Genomic DNA, 22,417 nt, shown 5'->3' with positions numbered 1-22,417 from the left:
GGGGTTTTTGTATCAGGGAAAATTTTAGTATTAGGCCTAATCTTATGTTATTATGTATCTGTATTATGTAATCATGTAACTCATTTTCCCAAGGCAACCACCAATTATGACGACCATTAATGAAGTTCTCTGCTACACTCTCTCCTCATGATCACTTGCTCTATCGTGAAACCCTGGAGGTGTTGTATATATATTTGGGGTAGTTTACTATAGCATGCTACACTCTCCTCATGATCAGCTGCTCGATCGTGAAATCTGGAGTGAAACCCATGGTTTATCTAACAATGGTTTAAATAAATAAAAAGGGTGTCACGGAGGTGAAGCTGCTTAACTCATAAGAATAATGAACGAAAAAGTACGATGAACATTTAATAAACCACGAAGCACGTATGTTTTGACCGTTATCGCCTTTTTTACTGAGATGTCTCAACAAGAAGGCAGATGTAGTCCAATTTGTCTTTTGTTGGTGATTCTGCTTCAGGTGGCTGAGATTAGTTGATCGGTGATGCACCGTTGGTAAGAGTAGCAATCATCACTCCTGCGTTCTAACGGATTACTTTCCAACCCCCCATAATTAACGCAGCCAGGAATAGGCGCTGAAATAGGGGGTATTAAATCAGGAATTAATTTTTGTAATTATGTATCCGTAAAATAAGAATCGTAACATTATCACGTATTTTTCCTGATGGAAAATATCATAATTTATGCACACTGATGGAATTATAAAGAAAATCTCCAGATGTAAACAAAGGTCAGTCAAGTATCACTCATCCCACGCTGCAGGGCAGATATAGAGAATTGAATGAAGCGCCAGTGATCTGGCAACCCTACAAATTTGTCATAATGATTCATGGGCAAACAATAGAAGCATGAAATTAACACCTTTTACAGTGTGAATGACGACACCTTATGAGGCTTTTGTTTCTTCCCCTGGGTTGGTATTACAAAGTAAGTATGTTGACGTAAGTGTGTTGACTTTTGCATGTTCAAAGGAACAATGGAAATGTCATTTCAAAACAAAGAGCCACATTTCCCTACTTAGGTGGCCAAAATATTGTCAATGAAACGCAAAAAAGACAGAATCACCAGCTGTTACTGACTGAGTCTAACTCAAATGCAAAAAAGGTACGCACAGCGACAAAGCGCTATTGTAAACAATGACCCGACGATGAGATCAATAAGATGTATAAAATGACTATTTGTACTATAAAACTGTACCCCTGCCCCTACTTGTATATTATTACACACACAAGGCCACCCTATACCAGAGTTACAGATTGATTTTTCATTACACAGTCTCTTGCACTGAATAAAAATACTCATAATTAATTTGCGGCCCTAGTAGAGGGTCTTCTCTCGCTTTCTCTCAAATCAAAATAAACTAGCAAACATGAAAATTGGCAGAATGTATTAGAATGTAAAGTGTTGCGAACCCTTTAAACAAGGTGAAAGGTAATATGCACGTTTAGAAAATTTTAATTTTAATTTCAATTTAATTTAATTTTAATTAAAATTGATATTACCAAAATTAGTAAATGTCGTTTGCGTCATGTATCAATATTTTTGCGCATAATAGTACCTACGTTATAAACATTCAGCAAAGATATTTGGAAGGCCGCTCTTTTGTTGTTTATATCAAAGGTAAACTATTTGATACCCATCGTATCAATCATTATACCATGATAAGAGATTAGCATACTAATTTATGTCCCCAGTAATAATAACTTTAACAATAACAACAAACCTTCCTACTTTCCGTGCTTTCCGTTGCAAAAACAATTAGCCACGACTATTTTATATATTAATAGATATTTATAATGATGACAATTTCAAAATCTTCAAAAGTACCAACAGGGACACGAACTCACGTCGGGTAGGTTGCAGACGACTCAACGACGTTAACCGTTGTTCCACCAATTCTATTGTTCACGCAGTCAGATATTGACAGCTCTGTATTGCCGCGCATGCCGAAGCTTTGCGGAAATTGCCGAAGGCAAAGAAAATTCTTCAAAATATACTTTTATTACATTTAATCAAATCCAGACTATCTCCCACTGCCCTGAGGTATGGCTAAAGGCTTTCAGTTGTCATCAGACTTTGTAATTTGGGAGAAAAAAAGTGAAACAGTAACTTCTGGTGATGAATAATAGGTAAGAGTGCTGCAAGGTGTTGTTTTTTATCCCTGATGTACGAGTAGCTTTTTCTACAGTTTCTATAATTCTCTTCACGTTTGAAAATATGCAGGTTTTCTGATATAATAAGACTTTGATAAAATCAAAACCAATAATACTTTTTAAGTCGAGAGTCGGGATAAATATCGGCAAGGTGGAGATATGTCCCGCCGGCGCTTCCGCAACAGCAAGACTGAAGGACGCAAGTTACAAAGCAAAACATGTTTAGTCAAGTTAAAGACATAATTACCGGTTTAACTTCGGCGGCAGTGCCTACTGCTGTGAGCAACATGCGCTGTCCATCGTAATCCCCCTATCATTAACACTGTCGGGGATGTGCGCATTAGCGCGTCTGATGTAGACAGCGTGTGCTATTAAAGTGACCGGGGACTTATTAGCTATAGTGTACTTACCTTCCTGCCAGCTAGGTGGGTAGACTAGGTCTGCAGGAATGGAGACACCAGTATTGACACATGGCACCTGTCTTGGTTTGGAAGTTGTTGCAATGGTTTGGTCAAGTATCTCTCCAGGGAAGAGAGTTGAGTGCTCACTGTCCTCACTCACACAGTGGGGACACACAAGATACTTGTCATATGACACCCCAGGCCAATCCTCTTCAATGATGGCCATGAGGTCACTGTGACCTCGCATGAGAACACGCCACATGTCTGAGAGATGTGATCCACGGACAGCAATACTGATAACCCAGTCTGGATCTTGGCTAACTGGATCAGGATTTTCCCCCCGTGTCAGCTGCATTTTGCATCCCTCAAGTTCTGCATACACTCCATCCTTCCAGTCCATTCGCATGGTCTTCATGAGTCCAAGATGTTTATGCTGACGAACAGAAAATTTCTCATATAAGCCATCTGGACATTTGTATGGAAAGAGAACCTGCAGGGTAAGTTGTGTGGTGTCTGGGGGAACCTTGCTGGGCCATTTGGTGTCTAGCTCAGGTTGCCTTTCTTCAGTGAGGAGCCATGGAAAGTGGAATGAGGTATTGGATGGAAGGGATTCATCTTCCTGGACTTGATAGCACAGCTCCAGTTTCAGCATCATTTCTGTCATGACATCAATTTCAGTAGTTGACAATTTGAAAGGCTCACATAGGCAGCTCATAGCTTGTTTAGAAACAATTCCTCTGTTAAAGATGTCTTCTTCTATTTTGGGTGTTTTCCTTCTTGTAATCTTCATGGACTTTTGAAGCTTTTGTGATACTTCACCTTGATCATGTGTGAGGACTGCCTTGAGAACATTCACAATAACCTCTTGCTTGTGGAAAACAACTTTCATCAGTGAAGGGCTTTTATCAAACCATATTATGTCTCCACGGTGAGCTAGGAAACTTAAGATGTCACAAATTGTTTTCTTTTTTTCTTCCTGTGTGTGCTTCTCTTTCCATGATGTTGGTGCATTTTGCAGAATGAGGTCATCAATCACCTCCCAGCCAAGTGTGTTCTCAGGGCCTTCAATTTTCTTGGTGCAGATATTCTTGGCTGCTTCCACCCACATCTCTGGCAAAACTTCAGCACTTGTCCTGGCAAAAGAAAGCAGATAGTCTCTCAACTCCTGACCTCCTTTAAGGGTTTTTGAACTCACTGTAAAAATATGCTCATAGATGGGTTTTATCTGCCCATACAAGGTCTGCAAATGAGCTGCTTTGCTTTGGTAGGCCTGGCGGAGAGACGCTTGGGCTTCAGGTATTTCTTTTATTTTGTTCTCACACGTCTCCTTTTGTGCTTGATACCACTTTTTTTTTTCACTTGCATGGTCTTCAAGCTGCCTGGTTATTGAGGAGCATTTTGTTACTGCATGTGGGGTTGCAACCTCATCAAGGTGAGTTCCAAGTAGAGCTATTTGTATCCCTGGCATCTGTGCTTGCACCTTGTCAATCCAGGCTCCAATGTGCAGCTGATAATGACCCTCCTTTTCTGGATCATATTTAGACAGATTGAAAGTGATAAAAACCAAGCCCCTGGTGGAGATAAAAATGGGATGACCTATTTTATAGACATCATGTCCACCAAAGTCATTGATATTGAAGGCAATGTCTTGGTCAGACTCCCATGTTCCCTGCTCCACCACTCTTGTCCTGTCTGCCTTCGTTGTGAGGGTTGACTGTCCAAGTTGTAATGTACGTGAAATGCTAGTTTTTCCTGCTTCTGTTTCACCAAGAAAGTTGATCTGTACTCTACTTGACTGAATTGCCTTGGTGTCAGCTAATGCCTCAAAGTACCTCTTAACAGCATCTAGTCCCCTGTCGGCAGTATGTATAGGTGGTTGTACCAGAGGATTACCTTGCACATCTATGTCTGTTAGACTTTCCATATTCCTCATCTGAGGTGGCAGGTGGGTGATGTTATTGTAACCCAGGCTAAGACTCATAAGTTTAGTTAACCTGGTGATATCCACTGGTATGTCAGATAGCTGGTTGGAACCCAGGTCTAGCAACTCTAGGTTAGTCAAGTCACACAGTGCTATGGGGAATGTAGTGAAGGCATTGTTATTGAGGTAGAATATTCCAAGTCCCTTCATCCTGGTGATATCCACTGATATGTCAGATAGCTGGTTGTTATCCAGGTACAGCTCCTCTAGGTTAGTCAAGTCACACAGTGCTATGGGGATTGTAGTGAAGGCATTGTTATGAAGCCAGAATATCCTAAGCCCCTTCATCTTGGTGATATCCACTGGTATGTCAGATAGCTGGTTGTTATCCAGGTGCAGCACCTCTAGGTTAGTCAAGCCACACAGTGCTATGGGGAATGTAGTGAAGGTATTGTGGGATAGGTCCAACACTGTGAGATGTGGCAGTTTGGATATGGACTGTGGTAAAGAATCTAACCTGTTGCTTGCTGCATTCAACTCCTTAACATTTTTACACCTGTCAATGGAATCTGGTAGGTTGTCTATACCAGCATGGCTTATATGAAGCTTAGTCCACTCCAGCACAGTGTCTGGTGTCTTGGACTGTGGAGACAACTGTAGCACATGTAAGAGATCAAGTCTCTCTCTACCTGCTGTTACTTGTCTGTAAGACATGTTTCAAGAATAGAGCAGTAGGAAGAAATGTCACTGCTTTATGTTATATATGGTCACTTGGAAAATGTGCTAAATGTTCTTTGACTTCCTCCATTACTGTGCATACATGTCTTTTATTGTCTTTTCTTTGTCTGAAATTGAAAAAAGATAAATTGGTAGCAAAATTTTAATTTTGTTAAAAATGAGTCATGCACAGTATTGGGGTTTTGTTGACAAAATAAAACATTTTATCTCTACTTCCCTCTGATGACAGGTACCTTATCTTAAAATACATAACTAAGTCATAGGTCTACTGTTTTGTTGTCTTTGTGTGAAAGAAATAAAATATAATATGATACAAAAAGTGTGACATGCACTTCTTTTGTTTGAATTAATCAGCTATGCACAACATAATTATATATGGTATTTTGTGGCAAAAAATTCCACAATAAAATTATTTCCATGTGGTTTCACTTGACAAAAGGCATGTTTACATTTATAAGTACTCTGGTAAATCATGTATTTCAAGCATTTTAACTTGATATACAATTTTTGTTGAGTAGGCAGTAACTCTATTACCTTATGTGGATTAAATGTGCATTTGGACAAAATATGAGTTATCTGAAAAAAATAATAAGGAAAAGACTGATGAAAAGCTGGATGGATAGCGTTCATTAATGACTTTCTTTTAAAATTTCTCAAATTAATGTTATAAATTATAATATATTCATTTGCATCACAAAAGTTTATGATCAGGATTTGGGGTGGTTAACATAAAAATTGTACTTAGAGCAAATTAAATGTATTTAATATTAAAGGTTACATAAAATAAAATTTAATTAGGCAATATATCAGTTCATACATGATGACATACCTTCAGTCTGTTAGTTCTGGATATCTATTAAGATAGGTGAAGTCAGACACCAGCTATTAACAACATTTCTGCTGCTGGAGGTCTTGGGTACCTGAAATATGAAATAATATACACCTTAAAACAAACATGGCTATATCAAACTTAAGCTTAGTACTTTACATTGAGTACAGTTTGGGTCATATTGTTGAAATTTTCAAATTGTATTTGCCTGGTAGCCTAATAATAAATAATAATAAAGATTTGATAACAGAATGATTTCTTGACATTTTTTTTCTAAGAACTCTTCCTGTCCCAGTGTTAAGACAGTATGTATCAGAAAGAAAATCAGCCAATCTAATAATAATAAAAAAATATTCCATAGGAATTAAAGGAGGAACATTTGTAAATTCTAAAAATATTTAAGATAAAACTTTGATAATATTAAAAGGCAAGAACTACTTCTTTCATACATTTTACATGGGTTGTATTAACTAGGTAAAATCAGGAATCCCTTTTCAATTGATGATTTCCCACAGGATCTTGGCTTCCTATATACAGGCCCATATATACCCAGGGGGGTTCGGGGGGTTCAAAAGAACCACCCTTTTTGCTGGGAAAAGGTCCACTCTGGGTAAAATTTGATCTATTTACTTGAGGATTTTATGGTTAAAGGTCCACTTTTTCAGAAAACGACCCCCCCCCCCCTCTGAAATTGCTGGCTACAGGCCTGCTATACTTGTATTTGTGAATGGAAATTTTATAGGAGCCCACAGGAAATGTTTTTTATAGGAGAGGTTCAACTCTTTAGGTGTTGAAAAGACACTAAACAGAAAAAAAGGTCATTTCAGATATCCTAGATCTACGTGAAAATTTTTGCAAGGACCATCCAAATAGAAAAGACTACCAATTAAACAACAAAAAAAGAAAATGATTTGTCAGTTATATGAATGTTTTTTATGTGTAAACCTATCCATGCCTGAATACTTTTTTAATTATCTACCTAAACTTAAATAAAAATGTTTTTATCAGATAAGTCAGTCAATAACTAAGTATTGCCTCAGATGAAATATGTATCATACAGACTAATGAATTGTTTCATTGAGGCTTTTGATGCTTCTTTGGGAAAAATACAACTATTTGAAACTAAACAAAAATGTTTTTATATCAATTCATATCTACACCTGGAAGTTACAGCATTGATATTTAAAAAAAAAAAAAAATAGGACGCCCCCCCCCCCCCCCCCCCCCCCACACACACACACACACACACACACACACACAGTGTATACGTGCAGGTAGGGGAGACCGGGGCTAGTTAGACACTTTTGGCCTTGTAGAGCCAACAAGGAATGAGTTACAGTAACAAAACCGGTTTCAAAGTAAGCCCCATGAACTAAGCTACGTATGCAACGTCATTATTTTTCCCAGATGGCTCACAATTTTACAAAAAACGCAGTTGACGTCAGGGGGGCTAACTTGCCCCGCCACGGGGCAAGTTGGCCCCAGGGTTGGGGCAAGTTGGCCCCCTATACAAAAATGAAGTAAATTTACCATGTAAACGCCTTGAATAACATTTTTATACATTTTTAATTTATTAAATTGATTTTTGAGAGTCTTTGATGAATAAATAGTTCAAATGAGGCAGATTTATTGAGGTTTCCGTACGTCACGTTGTAGGGGGGGGGGTCTATGTGTTGCAAGAACCAAAATATCTATCAATAGAATTTGTTTTGCTTTAATAAAGAATAAATTAATAATGGTATAAAGCAGGTTTTTAATGAATGAAAACGAATAATAAATTTTCGTTTTAAAAGAAAGTAACAAATCATGGCCAGAAATGTGCAGCATTCACGCGATACGCGAGGGCGCTACAGTAGGGCTTCATGTGACTCAACTAGCCAATCACAGCACAACAATTGCATCGCACACAGACTCTGTGATAAGTGCTCAGCCCGTTGTCAAGTAGTGTTAGTTCATGGTAACAAGCGTCTGACATGTGCAGAGAAGTTTATTGTAATATATATTGTTCCTATTGTTACATTATTAAATCTAACTCTGTATCCAAGTAGTAACTATACTGTACCAAGTCAGGTACTGATGATGTGCAGAGGTCATATGTTCCAGAATAAGCCATTACCTGTAATTTATAACTTTAATATTGTTCAATATGTTATTCATGAAAGAGTTCATGAAAGATTATTTTAATTTGTTAAATCGTGATCTAATTCTTTTTATATTCAAATAATTGAATAATGTGGGTAAAATTGGTCTTCCACTTCTTATTTGCATTTTTTCTTTACTACAAGATTATTTTGGAACAGTTGCAGCATTAAAATTTAAAATAAATAGCAATCTTAAAGAAGAATTTTGCATTATTATTAAATGATGATAGGAATTTTGGATTAAGAGATTAGTTAAATACTGAGTAGTGATATTGTCAGTCAATTTATGTAGAATCTGATAATGTGATTGAAAATACTGATTGAATTCATGACCTTGCACAGGGCAGTTTCACATTTGTGCCAAGTGCTTTTTTGGACTCCATTGTACAGTGGTAAAATTTCTACAATTGCCATGAAAGTTTTTAATCAGACTCTGTATGGTGCTGGTATCTGCTGGTGCTATCGGCAACGAATTAGTTTGCCTTTGTTTCTGAGTGAATCTACCGTCTAAAATCACTATTTCTGAAAATATGTGCATTTTGCTGAGGGTAGGCTAGGCAATACACGGCAAACTTCTTAGTACGTGTGTACAACAGAATTTTTTTAAAAACCCTAACAATATTTGGTCAGGAGTTGCTTGAAGCATAGCACAGCGTTGATATCTATAAGCATCAGGCCATAGTTAGTCAATTATCACGAATTACCCACGAATCGCGAACCCATTCATTTTCCTATGGCAATCTAGCAACTCATTAAAAGTGCACGCATGCGCAGTGGGCTAAGCGTGACGTCATGCAGTGCATTTCTGGGGATGTTCAGTTTTAAACCATCGAGTTTGTTTTAACAATGGTCTCTAGCTCTGTTGCGCGCAAAGGTTTGTGGGTAATATGATGGTCCAACTTGCCTCGAGTCAAGGGGGCCAACTAGCCCTGGGTGCACACTTTTTATCTTAAAGGATGGCAGCCATTTATGGTGCTAGAATGAGCAACGATGATACATCTCTGTGAAACTTGAAACAATGAGCTTCAGTTTGATGCCCTATACATATATTATATTTGATCAAAAGCCTATGAAAATAGATTTTTAAATCTCTTAAACAAAATTACTTTTAGGTGCAAAAATCGTTTATTTCGACTCACTGCTTAAGTAAAACTTTTTAACGTCCAACACTTCCTTAGCATTGTAGGCTACGGTCACTTTACAAGAGTATGTGGCCAATTTTTTTACCTCGTCAGGGATCTCCCAAGGTTGAAGGTCAAGTGTGCCATTTGGGCACACTCAAGATTGAAAAGTGTGCCATTTTGCGAAACATTGTGCCCAGTCATTCAATGGATGCTTGGGCCACAAGTCTATTTATAATGTCACTAATAGTCAGTATAATTTAATTGTGACGCTTATTAATTGCATTTACAATTTATATTATAATTAATATTAAAGATTATTCTTGTTTTTTTAGATGAAATCTGAGAAGTATTCTCAGCATATAAATAATCAGAATAAAACACCTAAACAAAAATAAACTGGTTTTTAATTTTTTTTATTCTTTTTTTAGTGTAATATAACAAAGCCCATGGCAACATTTTAGCAACATCCACTTATGCATGTGTGTAACAGTGTTCATAAAATAACTTTTAATAGAAAATTATATTCTGATTTACTCTCCTGGATGCCAAGTGTATCTTTATATCTGTAAATATCAACTTTCCAGTTCCATCAGAAATATACAAGTCTTTAAAAAAAAAAAGGTTTTGGGGGCTAAAGTTAGTGGATTACCAATTTATGGTGAACTAAAATATCTACACTTTCATCACATAAGACAGCAATGACTGGTGAATCTGTAGTGAAATGTTCTCATCAATTAAACAAGATAAAACATCAAGTATGTCAGTTGCAGTATTGTAACTGCAGCAGTATGAGACTGCACTGCAGCACTTCAGCTGACCTATATCTGGAAATTCTACTGCTTGGAGAAAGTTCATTGAAGAACTGTACTTAGAAAGTGGAATACACTCCTTGGCCATCCAAAACACTGCTTTCATCGCTGTCATGATGGCCTCTTGCGCATTCAGGGCTTTGGTAGTTGCTGTGTTCATGTACACCTGTTCCTTTGGTACCTGTTAAAATAAGCATTGCAATTCAGTAATGCTGCCTACTGCTTTATTAATTACATAATATATATATTTAGACACTTAAAAATTCACTAATCATTTTGTCCATAATAACAATCAGTGATGCTGAAACAGTGATTGGGAACGAACGCGCCATTGCGCCATATGCGCATAGAATTGTAACTGGGCGCATAAAAAGCCCTGTTTGTGCGCCATGGGGGCGCGTGATTTTGTTATGCCTCGCGTTTTTAAAAAGAGTCTACTCGTCAATAAACTATTCGTCAACTGATTAGCGTAATTTTCCTCTCATACCTGAAGACGTCTCAGGAACGAATTCGGAAGCTACCGAACGCAATCGCCGAAGTTTGCCGAGAGCAATAAGCACATCGTCCCAATAGATATGCTAATGAAATAAAAGCTGATATCTTATTGGCCAATCAGTTTATAGGTCATGTTTATCCAATTAGAAGTAACCTTGCTTTTCGTTCTGAAAGCACATGGGATTTTTTCAAGCAGCACTTTGGTGAAGTGAAAAGAAAAATGCCGCCGAAAAAGATTTTTTAAAATCTCGCCAGACCAGCCTACATTAGTTAGCTTATTTACTTCAACCGCTTCGTCTAAGGGTCCGTCCAACGTTCAGGTAGAAGTCTCAAAGGAGACGGGGGAAGAAAATGTACCAACTTCTGAGAGCAGCGCTCCTTGCACTACGACGAGTAGTAGTGACACTGACAGTAGTGTTACTGCTAGTGCTAGCACCTCTCACTCTCAGGTCGCACGAGGTTTCCAACCCCGATGGCTTCAACTATGGCCCTGGCTCCAGTACGACTGCGAACAGTGTAAGAGTTAAGATTCTTGGGAGTAAGATAAGTTATGAGGATGCACTGAATGTGTGGCACAGGAAAAAGAGATTACTTCATTAAGTAATGAAATCTCTTTTCAGTAAGACTGATTAATAAGTACTAGACAGTATGTGAAGACAATTTCATTTACATTTTCTCAGTTTTGAGTAATCAAGGTTTTCAGAGATCTAGATTGTTTACCTCTTGTTGATGATTTCATCAAATAAAAACCAATTACTAATGAGTATTACATGTTTTCTGATCATTTTGTTTTTCATTTAGTCTTCAAATAAGTTCAGTAAAGAAGGCATTGTAATGGTTTTATTGAAAAAGACAAATAAAAGTCTTAACTAAATAAATATATTAACAAAGTTTAACTGCAAAACCTTATCATATTATTCCCAAAAATATTGATACAGATATTTCAAATATATTTGTCATGTTTAAAAATGGCCCATAAATGTCAAGCAATGGCCCATTGATATGCAAAATGGCCCATTAAGGGTGACCCAGGAGGGGCCATTGTCCCATGGGTGGTTTGAACCTTCCCAATCACTGCTCAAACTAAAATGACTAAAATGCAATCCTATAACTTTGCATAATGATTTCTACATCATACGGTACATTAACTTGGCAATAAACTGCCAAATTGTATTCAAAACAACACAAATAGAAATGGAAGACATAATTATAGTGTTAATTGACTGCTTATCCCACCAAAAACGTAGTACCTTGCTCAAGGCCAAATGCACAAGAAACTCAAAATAATTTCAACTCCCTGTACGAGTGCATACATCTCTAAGTAGGCTGCACACGTGGAAACACTTTTAGGTGAAAATCACTCGTTTTTTAATTGACTTTGAATCAGAATAAATTTATTTAAGTTACCTGGATAGCACACACATGGTCGGTCATTCCAACGTGGCGGGTGAGCGTACTGGTGCGAAGGTTTGACGATACCCCCCGGACCATGGTATTACGTTTGCCCGCCTTTTTGCATGGTGCACACCACGTGGTTGACTTTTCCTTGTCGAAGCGCAGCCACGGTAATCTCTGCAGCCAACTTTGCTGAAACTTCTTAACGGAAGTTAGTGGAGGCTCCCTATCTGGTACTTTACCACTAGTACGTCCGCTATCTGGTACATTACTCGTATGCCAAAAAAAACGAAAGCTTCGGCTGCTTTACTTTTGGCGCGGCCATCTCTGAACTTCCGGTGTACTCTCTACACAGAGAAGGTACTCTCCACACAGAGAACGCACGCAGTAGACGTAAGACTAGAACTTTAAGTTCGGTTTTCCCAACTGACACTTGTTCCAAGTTTAGTAAAATTTTGGTGGGTTTAAAAATACCCAATTTTAAAAGTTTAAAATATGTTGAACAAACAAACTCCGTTTTTTAAAGTTATTTATTTTTTATGCGCCCTTGGGACGCACTGCTATTGAAAAAGTGCGTCATTACAAATCTGTGCGCGCCAATGGCGCAAAAACGCAGCCTCGGGAGATCCCTGCCTCGTAGTTACTTTTTCATAAATTGACGGGGGGCCAACTTACCCCGGGGTCCAATTAGCCCCGGTCTCCCCTATACAGCACCAGGTATATAGCACCATATGGGGCAGTGTCTAAGACAATCTCTTAACAAGATGAACTCTCCTTATATACTCTTGGAGAAGCTACATTTATCATAATGATAAACTCCTAACACTTGGAGAAGCTACATTTATCATAATGATAAACTCCTAACACTTGGAGAAGCTACACTTATCAAAATGATAAGCTGAAAATAACTCCGCCGTGTGGGTGCTTATTTCCATGCTTGTTTACATAACAATACCGTCACATTAAAATGGCGGCAGCCAGGAAGTGAAATTCTCAAATTCTCTTTGCTAAAATAGTAAATCAATATCTTGAGTCCATTTCCACTGTCCCAGAACCCGCGACGTGGTACCTGCTTGTTTCAGAAGCTTGTACTAAGATTTAGAAGTGTTGTGAGAGTTCAAAAGAAACATTATAAAATAAACAGTTACTTTCAGTTTCAACATTCACTAGACTGTAGTACTCACTGTTATTTATGTCAGTGGCAACTACCTTCTTTTTCAGTTCTACGACGTACAGGTGCTTTCATCGATGTTTATCGTCTCTAGGCAGGTATGTATTACTCCGCGCTCACTTCATTTCAGGCGGCATCAGAAAACAGAATATATTCGTTGATAAGTTTTAAAAAATAACATTCTTAATAAAACAATAAGCGATGATGTGCTTTGTAAAGTCTCAATTATTTTTGTATGTTTTTCAATAGATCAACAACACATGGATCGAGGAACAGGAACTACAAAAGTGGACTATTTTTTACCATCAGAATTTAAAAAAAATTATGCGGCTGAGACTTTCCAAGGAGGCTCACACTTCATAAAAAGTATTTGTATAAAGTACTGTCTGGGTACCGTGTATTAAAAATACTGATAAACTGGTCTTAACTGAATATCGTTATTTATCGTTTTTAATTGATAAATAACAAGTCTGTGAACTTACCCCTCTGTTACTCCCTCTGTTTTATTTTTTACAGCAGGCGGGGGTAGTGTGTGACGTCATGAGCAGCAACTTGACCCGACTGACTCTATGGGGATTTAACGACATACGATGTGAATACTTTAACAGATTTTAATGATGTTTTTTTTTTTTTTTTTTTTTTTTTTAATGATAGAATAGTATGCACTCTAAACCCACGTACGGTCCTATTAAACATAGAAATGGATAGAAATGGGTAGAAATGGATAGAAATGGACCGTTATAGACCTCTAGGTAGGCATAGCAAGCCTCTCTAGGATTGTATTTGAGTTCTACATAGTAAAAATAAACTTACTTCTGCACCAGAAAGAAGTTTTATTGGCTTTTCTGCCGAGACATTTGTGTAGGTTGAAATCAGGTCAAGGTCGCCATTTTCAAGGTGGATTCCACAACGAGTCTGTGCTTGAGAGTACTGGTTGCTCCAATAAACAACTTTCACATGCACAGTAAATACTCAAATAAAATAAATAAAACAGAATTTGTTCAATAAGACAGTATTTGAAATAAGAATTTTGAAGTTCGATTAAAGGTTTTTAATGAAATTAAATTGGAAATGTTATGGTGTGCAATTTTTCATGTGAATTATAGTTTTACTAGTAGTGTGTCATTTAGTTGCCTGATTTGGACACTCCAAAATAAATAATAAAAAAAAAATACATATATGTTTCAATTGAGTGGGCATTTCCAATTTATAATCCTCATTAATATTAACTTCACCATTCTTAAGCCATGTCTTTAAAAAGTTGTATAATTTATTCTAATATGGGAATTTACAATATTAGTTTTGGAATGTTTTTCATGGACTGTGCTGGTATTTTCCTATATTTCACATTTGAAATCAGTAACTTTTGCGAAGGGCACTCTGAGATTGTATTAAAGTGCCTTACTTAACACACCTTAAAGGCTTTTGCAAAGGACTAAACTGTACTTCCTGGCAGTTAACTATGCATTTTTCACTTGCCCACTTGCTCTTATTTTGTACTTCAAGAAGTCTATTTAGAAAGTTCCAGTGCTTTGGGAAAAGAAGTTTATTTCTGGTACTTCCAACCCTCCCTTGCATATCATAGTATCATCGCACATTTTATTTAGCTTCTTTCTCATTCCAGGTAAAGTTTTTAATTATACACATATACATATACCACAGTTATAACACACAAGCTGAAAAAAACTTTTATATCGTAAGCTTATGACCAACCTGGACAAAGGCCTTCATCAGACTGTGAGTGGATGTTGTTACTCACTGACTACTTGATGGTATAGCTTATTAATGAGTCCCACCCCTTCTCCCCCACTTGAGTTGAGCAGAAAATCATGAACATGCTTTTTTACACACCCAAACCAGAGGTGCATTTCACATGCTGATGTGTCCAAAAAAAAAAAAAAAAAAAAAAAAAAAATCAAAATTGTATTCAATTTTTTAATGTGTATTAAGTAAACTTTTTAAAGTGTATCCATGACTCTCTCAATTTAAATTTAAAAAATAATTTTTACTTTGTCCTTTAAATTATGCAAAGAACCCGAAATGGTAACATGAGTTCCAAATTTTATGTACGGTTACGTTTGTTCTGGGTCATTTAATTTTTTTTCAGTGTGTTCCATAATATTTTGCAGTGGTTCAGTCATATAGTGAATGAGACATAACGTAAGTTTTTTCTTTAATAAATATTTAACTGAAGGGGCTTTGAGTCAGGGCTAATACCAGGAAAAATTAATACTAGGAAAAATTGTCAAAAAGTATTTGGTGCCAGAGGGAGTAAACATCGTTTCCTTTTGCCATCCGAAAAATATATTTCGCTTCCATGACAGTTTGACATTGCTGATATTATACTTGAAGCACAGGTGAGGGGATTGCAGATAAGTTATTTAATGCTTATTTTATTGTCGGAAGGGTGAGTTTTCCACTTTTTTAAATATTCAGTGACAGTGAGAGATCATTAACTGGTCATTATACATGTAACAAAAATGGTTTAATGCATTTGAAGTTCTTGGTTCAAAGTCAAAGAAATGAAGCACATTACCTGACAGTGATCATCTCTTTGGGCCTACATAGACCACTATTTTTTACAGCTTCCACAGCATTTTAACAGAAAACTTAAAGCAGATATTCTATCCCATCTTGCCCTCCCCATCTTTAAGTCCACGTCTAGATCTAGACACCTGAGTGGATAGACATCACACCGGCTTCACAATAATGTTTTGTTATTCATTATGTATACATGCACAGTGTGCATTACAACCATATGGTGTGAAAAAAAGAATTTACTGAATGGTGTTTAAATGGATAACAGTTCTTTATATCAGATTCATATTTCACAATAAATATATTGTATATAACTCATAGAAATATAATAAATTCTCTTTTACCACCAAAAGGACAATTATTACAGTTAGCCTTAAAGCTGTGCTTACCATCATTGATCAGATGTCTATACTTCTTTGTAATCTATTAAGATTGTTACGAAAAAAAAAAACAATAATAACTAGAGGATCAGAGAGGCGATACCGCCTCCGAATATTGTACCACCAGCTGGAGCAAGCGCATTCGTATAGACCCTCACATTCACAAAATAAGGGACACAGCCACCAGTCTTATGCTTGACAAGCTATAAAAATGCAATCAACAAGAATTTTCAAAATACGCAAAAAATATATATAACTTAAAATGGTACAATCAAAGTTAAGTTCATCGTAAGGTAGGTCAAAGGTCAATTTCAAGGTCACAGTAAATTGCCAGTATATGACTTCCTATTCAACTTCAATAGTAACTATGGACCTATCTCTGCCAGGTTTGGAGTTAAAAGAGAAAGAAATTAGCAGAGTTCAGTTCATGATTATAAGTAGGTCAAAGGTCAATTTTAAGGTCACACTTAGATTGCCAGTATATGACTTCCTATTCAAGTTCAATAGTAACTATGGACCTATCTCGCTAGTTTTGGAAATAAAAGGGAACCAAAATTTGCAAAGTTCAACTCATGGTGAAAAGTAGGTCAAAGGTCAATTTCAAAGTCACATTTAGATTGCCAGTATATGACTTTCCATTCAAGTTTAGTAACTAAGGACCTATCTCTGCCAGTTTTGGAGATATAAGGGACTAAATGTTATCATTTTGGAGTTACCATAATGTGCCATAAATTTCCACAGAAAAAATTAATTAAAATAAAGAAAAGGTCATTTTGGTCAAAATTCTTGAAATGGGAGGTGCTCTGTAGTTCCAGATGTTCTAATTTGATGAAATAATGTCATTCTTGACCACAAGTTGTCTGCTTTGCCAAGCCTTATTCCGGAGTTCAAAATTTATTATCCATTACTGTACTGCACATTTTGCATTAACCACCAATATGTACTTTTTGATACAGCATAACTTTGGAGATAAAAGGGAAGCAAAATTTGCAGAGTTCAGTTCATGGTGAAAAGTAGGTCAAAGGTCAATTTTAGAGTCACATTTAGATTGCCAGTATATGACTTCCTATTCAACTTCAATAGTAACTATGGACCTATCTCTGCCAGTTTTGGAGATAAAAGGGAAGCAAAATTTGCAAAGTTCAGTTCATGGTGAAAAGTAGGTCAAAGGTCAATTTCAAGGTCACAGTAAGGTTGCCAGTATATGACTTCCTATTCAACTTCAATAGTAACTATGGACTTATCTCTGCCAGTTTTGGAGATATAAGGGACTAAATGTTATAATTTTGGAGTTACCATAATGTCCCATAAATTTCCTACGGAAAAAATTAATTAAAATAAAGAAAAGGTCATTTTGGTCAAAATTCTTGAAATGGGAGGTGCTCTGAAGTTCCAGATGTTCAAATTTGATGAAATAATGTCATTTTTGACCACAAGTTGCCTGCTTTGCCAAGCCTTATGTTTTATTTTTCCGGAGTTCAAAATTTATTATCCATTACCGTACTGCACATTTTGCTTTAACCACCAAAATGTACTTTTTGATACAGCGTAACTTTGGAGATAAAAGGGTAGCAAAATTTGCAAAGTTCAGTTCATGATGAAAAAAAGGTCAAATGTCAATTTCAAGGTCACAGAAAGATTGCCAGTATATAACTTCCTATTCAACTTCAATAGTAACTATGGACCTATCTCTGCCAGTTTTGGAGTTAAAAGAGAAAGAAATTAGCAGAGTTCAGTTCAGGGTGAAAAGTAGGTCAAAGGTCAATTTTAAGGTCACATTTAGATTGCCAGTATATGACTTCCTATTCAACTTCAATAGTAACTATGGACCTATCTCTGCTAGTTTTGGAGATAAAAGGGAAGCAAAATTTCCAAAGTTCAGTTCATGGTGAAAAGTAGGTCAAAGGTCAATTTCAAGGTCACATTTAGATTGCCAGTATATGACTTCCTATTCAACTTCAATAGTAACTATGGACCTATCTCTGCCAGTTTTGGAGATAAAAGGGTAGCAAAATTTGCAAAGTTCAATTTATGGTGAAAAGTAGGTCAAAGGTTAATTTCAAGGTCACAGTAAGATTGCCAGTATATGACTTCCTATTCAACTTCAATAGTAACTATGGACCTATCTCTGCCAGTTTTGGAGATATAAGGGACTAAATGTTATAATTTCGGAGTTACCTTTATGTGCCATAAATTTCCTACAGAAAAAATTAATTAAAATAAAGAAAAGGTCATTTTGGTCAAAATTCTTGAAATGGGAGGTGCTCTGAAGTTCCAGAAGTTCAAATTTGATGAAAAAATGTCATTTTTGACCACAAGTTGTCTGTTTGCCAAGCCTTATGTTTTATTTTTCCAGAGTTCAAAATTTATTATCCATTACCGTACTGCACATTTTGCTTTCACCACCAATATGTACTTTTTGATACAGCGTAACTCGAAAACCGTATGGAATACAAAAAAACGGAGACCACTTTCAGTGTTGGGCTTTACATGCTCTACAAAATGCAAAAAAGAATGGGTCTCTAGCGTTAACGGTTCCCGAATTAGAGACAGTTTTCAATTTTGGTATCTTATGGCCGGTACACCCGTGAAAATGCACCGATTGACCCCAAATTCACACATATGAAAGATGACCTGAAGGGTAACATTTTCCAATAATATTATTGGTTGAGTCTGTGTGGTGTCTGAATAACAGCGCAAATAAATTTTTTTTCGTAAAAAAATTCATTTTTTTGAAAATTTTTGCCCGTTTGAGCTTGAAATAAAGGTCAAAGGTCAAATCCAAGGGCATATTTGAAATCTACACATATGACTTTTGGAAAGCCGTCTGTAGAAATTTTTCCCATAATTCCTTCCGTAGGGTAGATAATTAGCATTTAATTTTGCCATTTTTGGACAAAGGTGCATTGCAATGAGTGCCACACCTAGACCCCAATACCGACAAGGCCCAAATTTTACGTGGAACGAGTTGAGATTATAGGTGACCTAAATCCAAGAGATGGGTATGGGGGCCCTTACCGTCTAGGAGGAGAAGCGGTAACGGTAACATGGCGGCGGAGCCGCAGGAGCCGGCGGAGCCGGCGGAACGGACCGGACGGGACTAAAACCATGTGTACCGCCAGCGCTAACGCTGGTGGTACAATAAGAAACAGGGACTAACTCTGAATGTTGAGTCAGATTTCTTTACCATTAGTCAGTATGTAAAAATTCTTTTTTTTTTTTTTTAATTTGCCAAAATGAACAGGTGTTATCAATTTAAAGGCTTTGCTTCATGCCGTCAGAATGGCCTGAACGGAACATATTCTTCAGAAAACATGACCAACTAACGATATCTTTATCCAAATACACAAATTAAAAGCTCATTTTGTAAATTTTTGGCTTTAAAAAACGTCCTATTTGCTCGGCCTGGGAGTTAATGAGCTATGTGGTCACGTGGTCCAATGACGACAATCGAGCCACTGGAGAACAGAGCGTGCTTAGCTGTCAAACTGAGCTGCATTGTCCACCTGTAAGATGACTTCTCTGGCTTCTGATAAAAGTTTATACTCATTCAAATCTCTTACCCGAGGGGTCTAAATCCTCGTGAAGCTGTGTAAAACCATTTCCCGTCTAGTCATTTCTTTAACAAGCATTTCATTATGGTTATCCCAAGTTGTATAAAACACTGCATTTGAATGAGTTAAGGGAAATGTTGATTATTGCATATGAGGTCCATGTTATTTGTGAAATTCAATTTATTTTATTAAACCGCTGACACTCCGTCTTGCATACTTCTATTAAACTGAGGTAAACAATGCATGTTACCTTTACAAGTCCTATCTTAATCATCCATCTACCTGGAACTTCCTTTACCTCTTAATTAGAGGGTTAAATGGCATTCAATTTGTCTTGCTTGTATCGAACGCACTCTCTATCTAAGCTTTACTCCAGTTATCTCAGGTAAAAATCTACCTGTGCGTTAGTTACAAAGCGCAGCTCCCGTAGACCTGGGGGTACTAGATAAAATCTGAACACCAGGTTTATCGAGGAGCCAGAGAAAGAAAGGAAGAATTTTTCCTGCACAACTTCATAGGAATTTTAACACGGACTTAATCCAGCTTAGACCTCCAAACTAACAGGGTGACATGGGCAATTTTCACAAACAAATCATAAAACTATATTTCAGTTAACCGCCTTTAAAATAAATATACCGTTCTGGGTAAATTAAAATAGTTATTAAATCGCAAGAATATTTTTGACTTAAATGATGATTTTATTATTAATGGAAATTAAGCTACTATATGAGGTACATTTGCTGTGATTACGCTGTCCTTCATTTTTTGCGTAAGTCTACATTTTGCTGTATGTGCTTGTAATCTTTTTAAATATGTGCGTACAATTTTTGCAGGTCTGGTTACCCCCCTGTTATGTGATGAGAGTATTAATTTGGCAATTAGTTCCTTAGCTTATTTGAATAGAATTGCAGTGTAAAATTTTCAACAAGATGTTGGCGAAGTAGCCCATTACTCTTTGTAGGTATTTCCCCCGTCAAAGTTTGTCTAAAATTATCTTTCAATCTTTACTCTTTCAAAGACAGTATAAAGTTACCTGACATATTTTCGTGTAAACTTAATGACAAGCCAAGTGTCTCCAGTTCATTCCGTACTCAATTTTACCGAAGCAAATTTTTTTCTTGAGTAGATCTTTATAGCACGGTGTTATAAGCTTACAAATTTGCAAAAAAAAAAAAATTGCGTACTGACGCAGAATTTGCGTTTCAAGTTATAAAATAATCAATCTTTTAAATTATTTAATATTTCAGATGAAATAATCTTCAGAAACAAATCCTCAAAGCATAAACGAATTAGGATAACGAACCATTTTATTATAGAAGTTCCCATTTTTTCTTTAATATAACGCTCTTTTTCCTGTTTTTCCTCAACACGTTTTCTTCCACGGAAGCTTCAAGATACCCTGAGAGCAATTTCTTTTATTTATGTTCGCGACCGTGTTTGAACTTAATTGTTTAAGTATTGATATTTAACGTCATTTACAAATACCAATAAAATAACCCCATGAAATAAATGAGATATATTGAAAAATATGAAAGCCCACCAAGACGAGTTTCATACCTGTTATTACCTGGCTTGGGAATTGCAGCGGTGCATAATTAACAGGTTTGTTGTAAACGAGCTTTTGGTCAACTACAAAGCATTTAAAATGCATCAGCAATCAGTAAGTTTGCCAACTGATGACAGTTAATCTGAAAGACTACCAGCTCTTGATATGATCTAAACCACCTGAGGTGACCATGATCTAGAGCATCGCAACTATTGTCACCGAAGTTAGTAAGTCACGGAAGACCGTCACAGACAAAGAAAGATTGTCAAAGAGAGCTGCAATTTTGGTGAATCCCACGGCAACACACCGAGGCAAAATTCCTCAACTCCGTTCAACACAACTTTCCTTAACTTCTACGTCTGTATAGTATGCACCATGCAGCTCAGTTGAGTCTCATAGACCTTTATCGTGATTGTCGTCACAGTACCACGTGACCCAGATCTGTTGCTTCATTTTTGCATATTGAGGTGAGGTTTACTAAAACGCTTTTTTTTCTACTAATAGATTGTTTTTATAATTTTTAAATGGCGGGGATCGATTAAAACATACCTCTAGTGTATAGATTGAGTGCTGTATCTTCAAAATTCGAGAAATGGATTTTTACATGAACATTGTCCTTTAAGTAATATCTGATAGAATGTTCAATAAAAGAAGTGGTGAAGGTACAAATATCTTATCATGAGACCTGATCTGATATTGGACGTGTTTCAATAGATATCCCTCTGTTTAGCTAACATTATTTTACAGAAATCATCACATTGAACATTTGAACAAGGTGTTGATCATGAACTGTTTACTTCACAATAATAAGCTCTCAGAAGCAATCTCAGAAGTAATTAAATCTAGAACTGAAGTCTGACTTACATGTACCTGTCACTGAAATCAACTACTCACTTGTCACATTTTTATCATAATCTTTATCTCTACCAGCCAGTGAAATATCATTAACTGGTTATTAACAACGGTATGGTTAACTGGCAATCTGAAGTTCTGGCCTCAGAGTTATAAAAACTCAGGTCAATTTTGCACAAAATTTGCAAGTATTAAAGAATTATACCCAACATTCTATGTTACAGTGTGACAATTGTCACAAAATATATGTACATTTCAGTATAGTATCACTAAAATATCAGTTGTTAAGATTAATGAGAATGGTCCATACATAAGTTATGCCATAACCAGTGTTATGTTACAAAGAGTA

General features: G+C 36.6%; 2 protein-coding genes across 3 annotated transcripts; both read right to left on the bottom strand.

Annotated features, from left to right (window-relative positions):
* Positions 1-2,429: 2,429 nt before the first annotated feature.
* LOC106171431 (malignant fibrous histiocytoma-amplified sequence 1 homolog) lies at positions 2,430-13,708 on the bottom strand. 2 transcript variants are annotated; one of them, XM_087015936.1, is made up of 5 exons: positions 13,681-13,705; positions 13,212-13,317; positions 6,064-6,154; positions 5,769-5,810; positions 2,430-5,341 (listed from the first exon to the last, which is right to left on the bottom strand). In XM_087015936.1, the coding sequence occupies exon 5, from the start codon at positions 5,208-5,210 to the stop codon at positions 2,445-2,447; it is 2,766 nt and encodes a 921-aa protein (XP_086872062.1). In that variant the 5' UTR covers positions 5,211-5,341; positions 5,769-5,810; positions 6,064-6,154; positions 13,212-13,317; positions 13,681-13,705; the 3' UTR covers positions 2,430-2,444. The 2 variants fall into 2 exon arrangements, with proteins under 2 accessions (XP_086872062.1, XP_086872061.1); XM_087015935.1 differs by having other exon boundaries at positions 13,212-13,708.
* LOC147760953 (uncharacterized) lies at positions 9,726-13,204 on the bottom strand. Its single transcript, XM_087015948.1, has 2 exons — positions 12,040-13,204; positions 9,726-10,318 (listed from the first exon to the last, which is right to left on the bottom strand). Exons 1-2 carry the CDS (start codon positions 12,121-12,123, stop codon positions 10,001-10,003), a joined length of 402 nt encoding a protein of 133 aa, XP_086872074.1. The 5' UTR covers positions 12,124-13,204; the 3' UTR covers positions 9,726-10,000.
* Positions 13,709-22,417: the final 8,709 nt, after the last annotated feature.

The sequence above is a fragment of the Lingula anatina genome, chromosome 6 (assembly GCF_051362555.1).
Source record: "Lingula anatina isolate TDL-2025a chromosome 6, LinAna3.0, whole genome shotgun sequence".
NCBI classification, from domain to species: domain Eukaryota; kingdom Metazoa; phylum Brachiopoda; class Lingulata; order Lingulida; family Lingulidae; genus Lingula; species Lingula anatina.
The sequence above is the reverse complement of the archived record's forward strand: the minus strand, read 5'-3'. Positions and strand labels throughout refer to the sequence as shown.

Bases quoted from the DNA above. Each gene is read 5' to 3' on its own strand.
- LOC106171431 (XM_087015935.1), bottom strand. From the start codon at position 5,210: ATGTCTTACAGACAAGTAACAGCAGGTAGAGAGAGACTTGATCTCTTA.
- LOC147760953 (XM_087015948.1), bottom strand. From the start codon at position 12,123: ATGGTCCGGGGGGTATCGTCAAACCTTCGCACCAGTACGCTCACCCGC. The intron at 10,319-12,039 runs GTAACTTAAATA...TTATTTTAACAG, and splicing joins ACCATGTGTGTGCTATCCAG to GTACCAAAGGAACAGGTGTA.